The sequence below is a fragment of the Anabrus simplex genome, chromosome 14 (assembly GCF_040414725.1).
Source record: "Anabrus simplex isolate iqAnaSimp1 chromosome 14, ASM4041472v1, whole genome shotgun sequence".
NCBI lineage: Eukaryota > Metazoa > Arthropoda > Insecta > Orthoptera > Tettigoniidae > Anabrus > Anabrus simplex.
This window is the reverse complement of record NC_090278.1, coordinates 66,000,984-66,011,686: the sequence shown is the minus strand read 5'-3', so window position 1 is coordinate 66,011,686 and position 10,703 is coordinate 66,000,984. Positions and strand designations below refer to the sequence as shown.

Genomic DNA, 10,703 nt, shown 5'->3' with positions numbered 1-10,703 from the left:
TTCACAAACTTCTCTTTTGGAGGAAAGGTCTTTTTTGTTAGGTTGCATATGGTGATATGCCTTTGCAGAATGTTGTCCGTTCTAAAGGCTATTTTTACACTTTTTTTAAAAATTATTAGGAGATTTATACCGGTTGTTGTTCACATAGTTGAGGACAGTGTATATTTTCTTTTAAGTGTAATATTCCTGATTTTATCCTTTGTTTATTTAATACTTTAATAACAATTGAATAATTTAACAATTTGCAAAGGAAAACAACCACTCTCCTCACACAGTAGCATGGTCGAAGTAAAATATCAATTGTAAATTCAGTGTTGTATATGTATGAGGTAAATGAATATAGTGTAATGTAATAAATATTAAGTTTTATGTGGTACTAATCACTTTTAAGCTACTCAGAATTAAATCTCACCTTTCATTCTCTCAATGATAACCAGAGTATGCAAATGAAACATGCCAGTGTTCACCAGAAATATTCCAACAACATTTCCTATCTCTCTCCAGCTTAGAATACTGGTAGCAGATAAATAGGCAGGCAAGATTACTGAGGAAGTTTCTTTTAATGTGTTTAGGACTGACAGAAAAGATGGCTGAAATAACCTACAATGACGTAGAAAGGAGCTACGTCGAAGATGGAGAAAACAGCAGTGCATTGTATCTCTCTGGCAGGATGAAGATTACCGATCAACAAGCCGCCAGAGAGAAAATAATTGCAAATACTCCAGTTCTAGAGCAGCAGTGTGCTGGTTTGGACTTGAAGGGTGTTTGCCAGAAATCAACCAACCGCTACGTGCCCCCGCATTTACGCCAAAAAGGTTTGTATCAGTACAGTATGAATTTAGTTTGTACATGTTTGTCTTTAGCAAGTACATAAAAATCAGTACTGTATATTTCAGCATGGCTATCTTCCATCACTTTATTTGAAAATAGCTGATGTACCCGTGCTTTGCTACGGGATTCTCAAAAAGACTGACTTTGTGGTTTTTCTAACTGAAGTTCTCCGAAGACCTCAAAGAGTAGTTAGTGGGACGTAAAACAAACAACATTATTATTATTCTAACTGAAGTCACCATAGTTCATTATAAAAACGTCAGTAGGAATGCAGGGATTAAAAGCAATGTTATCATATAAAATACTTGCTCAATTGAAAAACTGCACATTTTCTCACTTTTAGCGAACAGTACTACAATGCCGATCTAACAGTCCCCAAAGTTTCAGTGCTGGAATGACCAGGCTGCAGACAACCGTGAACACTCCTCTGCCATTGTTCCGTTAAATATACACACTGCGCATTCCAATCACTGCCTCAGGGTAGAGACTGAATAGTTGGAATGCTATGATGAACCAGTTTGTTACATACCAGTAGTATCAGAAAATTTATAAACCAGAGGAATGGCATGCTAAAGAAGAAAGTTATCTAACTCCCCATCTACTTCCCGCCAGTATTCAGGCAGGCTGTTATACTCGGTACAACCAGGCGAGTTGGCCATGCGGTTAGGGGCGCGCAGCTGTGAGTTTGCATCCGGGAGGTAGTGGATTTGAAAACCACTGTTGACAGCCCTGAAGATTGTTTTCCTTGATCTCCCATTTTCACACCAGGCATGTGCTGGGGCTGTACCGTAATTAACGCCAGAGCAGCTTCCTTTCCACTCCTAGTCCTTTCCTATCCCATCGTCGCCATAATACCTGTCTGTGTCGGTGTGACGTAAAGCAAATTAAAAAATACTCGGTATACAGCAGTAATCCCATCTATCGGACATCACTGGCAACAGAAGACACAAAGCACATCACAACAAACAACCGTCAATGTAATGTTATTGTTGTTCAATGTTATGAGCTTTCTGTATTGTAGGCCTTCACATTTAGTTTTCTTTTGACTCTGTGATATTAGGGCGCCTTACAAAATTATTTATAGTGTAGACTGTAGTTCCTTATTCCTCGACTTTACAGAACGATTCTTATTAAATTCTGTTTGTCCATTTTCTCGTGATTTGGCGCTGATATGGACTTAGCAACAAAAATCCAAATTCATGAATATCTCTGTAATCATAGCCGGTATGGTAAAAATGCATAAGACAGAAATGATCGGAAATTTATTACTATATAACTTTAGTAATGTAGTATTTGTCAATAGGACCATTAATAACACAAATATTTGAGAATTAAATTTTAGACCTTCCCCTAAACTACCATTCCACTCAGCGTGAATAAAATTATTTATGGCCTAGATTGTAGCGTCTTATTTCTCGACTTTGCATACCGATTTTCATTAAGATAGGAACAATAATAACATAAAAATTTGAGAATTTAAGTTTAGGACATCCCCTAAACTACCATTTCTTTCAGCGTGAATAATATTTATGGCCTAGATTGTAGCGACTTATTTTCCGACTTTGCATACTGATTTTCATTAAGATAGGACCACTAATAACAAATATTTGAGAATTAAATATTAGGCCTTCCCCTAAACTATCCATTTCTCTTAGTGTGAATAAGATTATTTATGGCCTAGGTTGTAGCGACTTATTCCCGGACACTACATACCGATTTTCTTCAGCCGTTTGCCCATGATGCGTGTACATACATACATACAGACAGACAGAAATTACGGAAAATTAAAAAATGCATTTCCTTGCTACTTTGGACACGACCGATATAGAAATACCATCCTTTTTAAATTCTGAGCAATGTACAGACAAAACTCTTATTTTAAATATATAGACTAGCTGATCTATCCGTGCTTCGCTACGGAATTCTACATTGTATACAGAATTCTAGGTTAGGTAGTGTATACGTTGTGAGCAAGATTGTATGAAATTGCATAGCTGTTAACGTTACCCTGGAAACGCGACGGGGAAGTCTTCTCATATGAAGACTGATTTAGGGAATTTTCTCTGTAATGGTAGACCCGCTTGCATACCATCAGTCACAATCAGGTTGTTGAGCTTTCATTATAATGGTAGCTACTCACTCACCACCTGAATTTTTACATCCTCAGAAAGAATGTCTCAGTGGTTTTCCCAAATGAAATGAACATACATTACAATGACGTCAGTAGGAATGGCGCGATTAAAAGCAATGCTTTCATATGAAATACTCGATCAAATGAAAAACCACCCATTTTCTCACTTTTAATGAACAGGACTAAGCTGCCGAGCTAACAGTCCAAAGTTCTAGAGCTGGAATGACCAAGCCACAGACAGCCGTGAGCCGTGAACACTCTTCGTCCCCTTTCGGTGGGGAGGGGGTCGAATAGTGGCGACTCCCAGGGCAAAAACTATGCCCTTTTACTAATTTGTTTCCTAGGAATACCCGATGAGTCGGAAAGTATCAGTTCACTACACTGGCGGCGGAAAAACCTATCTGACTCGGAGGCAAATTTTTCCTCCAAGCCAGAGGAGAAACCCCCTCTTCACGGCTAATTTGAAATAAAAAATTAATGTAGAATTTAATAAGAATGAAGATGAAGAAGCTTTTCTAAAGAAACGGCTCTTTTCAGGGTTGAATTTTGAGTTATTCAGTGAATTGTGGTGCTGTAATTTGGAATAGGTCTAAATTGTTATTCTATACCAGGCCATACTACTACTATTACTAAGTGAGCCTCTGCCTCAAGTATGCCCACTGCTCATTCAAAACAGTGTGTTAGAGTAGGGATCGAATAGCTGGAATACTATGATAAACCAGTGTGTTACGTACCAGCTGTATCAGAAAATGTATGAACCAGAGAAATGGCATGCTAAAGAAGAAAATTTTCTAACTCCCCGACTATTTCCCTCCAATATTCAGTCAGGCTATTATGCTCTTGTACACAGCAGTAATCCCATCTATCGGAGTTGAGAGGCAGCATAAGAGACAAAGAACATCACAACAAACAATGGTCAATGTAATATTATTGTTGATCAATCTTATGCGCTTTCGATATTGTAGGCTTTCATATTTAGTTTTCTTCCAACTCTGAAATACCACTCTTGTCATAGTCAAGGTCCACAACAGGTCACCAGCAGCAAATACAGGCCGCTATGAATAAATCTTTCACACTAAGTACATGACGAAGAGATGTGGAGTCACATTTAAAATTTAAAATGTTCAAACACATAATTTTGAACACAGCAGTTTGTAGTGGAAAGTTTAAATTCCAATAATTATGGTTGTAATGTAATAACATCACATTCCTCCCCGCCTGAAACAAGACAAGATGAGTATAAGGAGTCCAGGAACATCCAGTCGATGCTAATACAACATTACATTGAACACGGTAACATTCAATGAGCCTCTCATGGTTCGCTTGTTAAGTTTCCACAGTTGTTAGATACACTGCAGTGGCTACAAATGGTTATCCATCACATCAAGTTCTTTCCATTTCATGCAACCAGGAATACATTTTTTGGAACAGTCTTACTTGGTCAGTTGATCTCATCGAATGCACAAACACTGGGCATATGACGTAAAATTGAATGTGCAGAGGAGATGGTGTACAAATGGGCAGTAAGCACAGCAGACAACACACCAGATGGTAAACAGTAACATGATGTGCAAGGACCCAGCACCAAATGATGAACTCCAATGACACCGGTTTAATATACCACTCCTCAGATGCTTCTTGCAAAAACAGCTTCAGGTTGGAGAATGCACACAGAAAGTGAGGGAACAAGTATCATACCTTAACTCTTTCCAGTCTAACTGCAAAGCGTGTGCGTTGATTAATCGCATGCTCCCACCAATAACTACAATCGAAAAGATCCACAAATGATGGAAGACTTCTGGGAATTGTTAGAAGAAACTGCAGCCACAATTCCAAAATATCACATAAACATTCTATTGGGAGATTTTAATGCCCATACTGGTAGACAAAAGAAATTCAGGACCATGGTAAGACTATACCCAGCGCACAATAGGACTAGTAAAAATGGAGAAAGATTAATTGACATATGCAAAAATTTTGATCTCAAATTAATGTCAACACATTTCTGGACGCTTCCACACAAGAAAAAACCTTGGAGATTCCCAAATTTTCACTTGGGATAATTTCAAATAGGTCACGTGGCTGCTTTCTAGAACAACCAAAAGGAGGAAATTATGAATGGTACAGTTAAAAAATGAATCATTGACTCTGACCACTATCTATCCTTAATCAAGGTAAAATTTCAACCAAACAGGTCCAAACGAAGAATAACAAAACCCTGCACATCGATCCAGATTTTCTTAAACAGAACACCAGTACTTTCATTGAAAGAATCTCTACTCACAATCCTTCGAACTGGGTAGAACTCGGACATACTTTTGAAGGCTTTTCAAAATGTTGGCACACCACCCACAAAACGTAAACATAGGTGGTGGAACGAAACCTGCGATAAGGCCATAAACTTTAGAATTAAAGTCTGGCAGAAATGGAGTTCTCATAAAACCAAACTAACCTGGCAGGAAAAAACAGAAACAAACATAAAAAATCATCAGGTCTGAGAAACGCAAATATGATCACTGATTGGCAGAAATTGAACAAGATTTTACAAAAATAACAATACACGTAACTTCTACAAAATTTTCTGACAAGAATGATCAAATTATCAGGCACGTGGTCTTTGCTTCAAACGCCCGAATGGAACATTAGAAACGAATAATCAAGAAATTTGCAAACTTTTAGCAGTGTGGTCTTTTAAACTGTGAATTCTCTAAAGAACAACTCATCTTCGAAACACCCTCATCTAATCAAGATTCAGGACCCTCAACACTGGAAGAAGTCAAAGAAATAATCCATGGTCTCAAAAATAACAAAGCCCCAGGGAAAGATGGCATAATTGTCGAAATGATGAAGTTAGCAGGTGTGAGCGTAGCCTGCAAAATCCACTTAATTCTTGAAAATATCTGGATCACTGAAGAAATCCCTGAAGGTTAGAAATGTGCGCTAATCCATCCACTACACAAGGAAACGGATAAAACCAACATCAATAATATTATAGAGGAATTAGCTTGATACTAGTTGCTTACAAATTTTTTTCCAAAGCCCTGCTTACTAGACTTGAGAAACAAACAGACCATCTAATTGGTGAATACTAGGCAGGTTTACAAAAAGGAAGATCTTGTACAGAACAAATCTTTTATTTTAAAAATGTCCTACAAATATGCAAACCCAGACAAATTGTCATTACTTTTGTAGATTACAAAAAAGAAAAAACAAATGACTTTGACTTGCTATGCATGCATTCTGGTGGTTACATCATGTTTCTTCATGTATTAGGTATGAGAGTATTTAAGCAGATGGCAGTATTATATGTATAAGTCAGAGAATTTATAATCTTTTCGATCAGCATGCATCAGTAGATGTTGTCACTCAGCGCCAGGCTTCTCGCGGCAAACATGTGCTTGATGAAAGTGATATTTTCGATATTTTATGATTATTATAAGTTTATGCGCAAATGAACATATTATTGACATATGAATTTGAAACAACTTCTTACATTTCATTACGATTGGAGTTCATTTTATGGCCTAGCGCATGTTCCCTCGTATTTCATATTAGCGTGAATACGTAAGATTGTCTACGTATTAGTAAAGTTGTCTGTTTAGAAGACTGTATTTTCTCTTCCTCAGAAGTCTTTTGTGGTTTATGGAACAATAATTTTACATTTGAGTAACTTTTGACAAAATTTATCAATTAAAATAAAATTTCATAAGAGCTCCCATTCATTATTGTAATTATTACTATTGCACCATCCTGAGGGGATTTCTTTCTTGCACCATATTGGGCGACCCAACAATTGCTCCGGCTATTTTCCCCTCATCCAACCATCACTTCTACGGATCATTAAATGGATCAATGCATTTAAGAAGAACGATGCTAAGTGTCGGTAGCTATGCTCGCTTCTAACATTCATTGAATAAACAGTATCCGCATCATAAAATTTAAGCGATATCGCAATCTTCATTTCTCATATCACATTTATCGCTAGGATAATCATTAAATTGCCACACGACACCTCTCAGGGATAATTAAAATGCATCTGTGAATAGTATTATTTTTTACGTGAGGTCAACTGGGAAACCGCATTTCCTTTTTAATAAATTACCATCGATACCATCCATCCACCGGAATCAATGTTAAGTTGTCCAAGTCCAATCATTTGAAGAAAAGTAAAGAAGAAAAAAAAAAAAAATTTTTTTTAAAATTAATTAATTCAAAATCATCTATACCATAATAATATTAGCCTATCTTCAATAATAACCTCTAAATTGAATAATCTATATTTTATTTCATGATTCTAGAATCATAAAAGAAAATCTGATAACATTTATTTACATCAATTATCTTCCTCCTCTCTATATGGAAAAATTTAAATTTAATCTATCTACAATCTGATTCAACTGATCCTCTTGCACTTATTATCCGCATGATAAAAATAAAGAATAAATTCTCTTAATCACATAAATCGTAGGTACATATTCTATCTGTTGAAGATGTAGTTAAATATTCTCTGAAATTAATTATCTCATAATAATAATGACAATTAATTGATAAGCAGAAAAAAAATTAATATGGGTTAAAAAAATCTAAGTCCCTAAGCCTTTGTAAACTTCATAACAAATATGCTTAATCTGAGTCCATTAGCTCTTGTTTCTTTCTAAAAAAATTAAAATGCTTATTTTCGTCGATATTAAATTAATATTCTGTCACTAACACATTTGTATCTTCCAATATTATAACGTCAGCAGTTGCAAGTAAGTTCCAAGTATATAACAGCTCAAAATGGCTATTTCAAATATATATCGATCATTAAATGAAAAATATTGGTCAATTTGACCATGCCATTTGGTTAAAATATTCAGATAACACCCTAAAATTAAATGGAGGTATCGTATAAAGAACAATTATTACCGTAGTTCAAATAGAAAATATACCTATCATGATTTATGGTTTCACAAATGTCCAATCAAGTATCATAAAATTCGTAGGAATGTATTTGGTAACCTATTTTATTTAATTATGGTAGAGATTCAAATTATGAAATTGCTCTATCAATTAAAGACATTCTCAATACCAAACTTCAAATAACATTCAGTACAATGTTGACATATTCTCTATGAAGACAACAAGTTTCCCCTTATTTATTTCTTATTTGGATATTTAATCTGAAGACAGTTTACGGTAACCCACATACGAAATCTACGATGTATTTCATTGTATTCATGTACCACTAACCCAATATATCTCGCATTACCATTTTAATATCTTGCCGCATATGTCAAACATCACCATTGGCCAGTAATACATCGTATTTACCACCAAAATTATCCATAAGCATATCTATCTCTCCATTTACCAATATTAATTACCATAATATCTCTTTATTCATTCCCATAAATATATCTCAGCTAATAATTATTCGTAAAACCACATCAACATGTCACTCAAATCCTAACTTCCCTACGTAAACATTTATCATTTCCAACTAGGCGACAAATCGTCTTAACATATCATTAATGTACTGCAACGGTACATTTCTGGGTTAAGTTTTATTTGTAATACACATGAACACATTATCCTGTAAATGAAACACATGTATAAACTAAACAAGTTAATATTTACTCACGTGTCATCGCGTCGTAATAGTAACCAGATCTAAGTTACTCAGAAATCAACTATCTTCTTTTAAACATTACGTCTGGGATATGTCTCTTTGTATACGTTGTTTCAATCCCATAATGGTTGAAAACATCACTTTAAATCTCTCCTTGTTCAATTGTAAACATTCCTATACTATGACATTGATTATAAACTCTGGAAGAAATACCTACTCCCATAATGATAAATCAGCTAGGATAATCTCATTGCAAAGATAGTATCGACTGATATTTCATCACAAAGAACTCCGTAACAAGCAACATACCAATGTTCACTATAAATACTTAAATACTACGTCTACGACACATTAGTCTCAAGATGTGTGTATGTTGGGTATTCAGCCCGAAGGCTGGTTGGATCCTCAACAGGTCCACCATTAGCTGTCATAGATGGCCTAGGCATCACTGAAGAGGCGTACTAGGGAAATGAGGAGTGAGGTAGTTTCCCGTTGCTTTCCTCACTGGGCCAGCAGTTGCTATTACATATCAGTCTGCCAAGCCCACTGAAATGCGTGCACCAACCGACCCTATGAGCAACATTTTCACACCATTCATAGCAGGGACTGGCTGCATAAGGAATGGCATTACTAGCGTCACTCATACCGCAGCCACTCTCATATTGTCAAAGTCAAGGATGAGACTGAGACAGGTCAATGAAAGTAACAAATTTATTCTAGCCCAAACCAGAAGACATAGTGCACTGTAAACACTACATCTTGCCAGCAAAGGCACACGTATTTCCTGGGAGAAAGAAACTTGGAAAGAGTTACAAACTGAACCAACTTGTAAAAGATGAACTGGGTGAAGAAAACTCATCAGACAGCGCCACAGTAGATGCAATAAATTTGGAAAAGCTAATGAATCATGCCAAAGTTCAGCCAGAAATGTTCCATAGACATTTCTTTTCTCTCAGCGACATAGAATATTGGGGTGAGTTAAGAATGGAACGCTTACTGAGGAAGGAGGCAAAGAGGGCGGCTATAGCTGGGATGACTGTGAATTATGACAAGAAGATGAGCTCCATGGGGAGTGGAGAAGACAGTGGTTCATCACTTCACTCTGGTAGCATGAAGGCTAGAAACCCAAAAACCAACGGAAAGGAAACCAGTGCAGTGACTTCAGATGTCAGCAGACAAGAAGGTATGTTCCAAATTCTTTAATTGTTTATTCAGGCGAACATGGAGCATCCATGAAGCTCTAGAACACTATGTCATTTATTCCACATACCTGTGCCAATCTCCTTCCATCATTTTACCTATGCAACATGTCACGATCAATCCTCACTCTCATCTATTCTTGAAATTAGAGATTGATTGTGATCTTTGGTCTGTTGGTTATTTTGGTCAGGAATAACAAACATCAGTCTGTGTCTTTGTTATCTAGATATAGTAAGACAGCCAATCCAGTATACAAGGTGAGTAAATCACCTAAAATTGCACCCCAAATATTACTGAAATGGGAAGTGCTACGTATGTGCTGCTTTCGCAGAAATGAAGTGGAACCATGGGCTCAGGATTGTAACCCATACACAGATTTCAGTAATTATTAGTATGTGTATTTCTTTGAGAAATTTACATTTTTCAAATGGAACTTGGATTAATGACAGTAATAAATACAACTAGAGTTAATTAAAATGCCAGTGGTGGGTTTTTTCAGTATTCAACTACAAGTATTTCACGAGCTATCATAGTTTGAAAATTGTAAATATCAGTAGTTGTCTGCTCCACGTGTCAATGCTACCGTAAGAAGAAAAAGGGAATATACAAATTCTTTGGATTCTGAAGAAGAAGAAAGAGAAGTAATTAGCCTTCAAAATCTGTGTTCAAAGCGACGACCACAGACTTCAATACAACCTTCCAGTTTTCCATTTAAAGACTGGTGCACACATTCTAGCATTTCATCAGAAATTTCAGTGCAGGCAGCAGTAGTACATCTTTTCATGTCATTTGCTGTAGTCGGTTTGTCCTTGTAAACATGGTCTTTTTCCTTTCCCTAGAGAAAAAAACTTCTGAAGGGGTCAAGTCCGGTAAATGGGCCGGCCAAAGTAAAAGTCCCCTTCGTCCAATCCAACGATTTGAAGACAACGG

The 10,703-nt window shown here is 36.4% G+C and overlaps 1 protein-coding gene across 1 annotated transcript in view; it reads left to right on the top strand.

Annotated features, from left to right (window-relative positions):
• Positions 1-586: 586 nt before the first annotated feature.
• LOC136885447 (uncharacterized) overlaps positions 587-10,703 on the top strand; it is a 57,525-nt gene continuing 47,408 nt past the window's right edge. Inside the window, exons 1-2 of the mRNA XM_068230288.1 lie at positions 587-815; positions 9,340-9,756. Coding sequence (XP_068086389.1) covers positions 587-815; positions 9,340-9,756 — 646 coding nt within the window. The remainder of the gene's footprint in view (positions 816-9,339; positions 9,757-10,703) is intronic.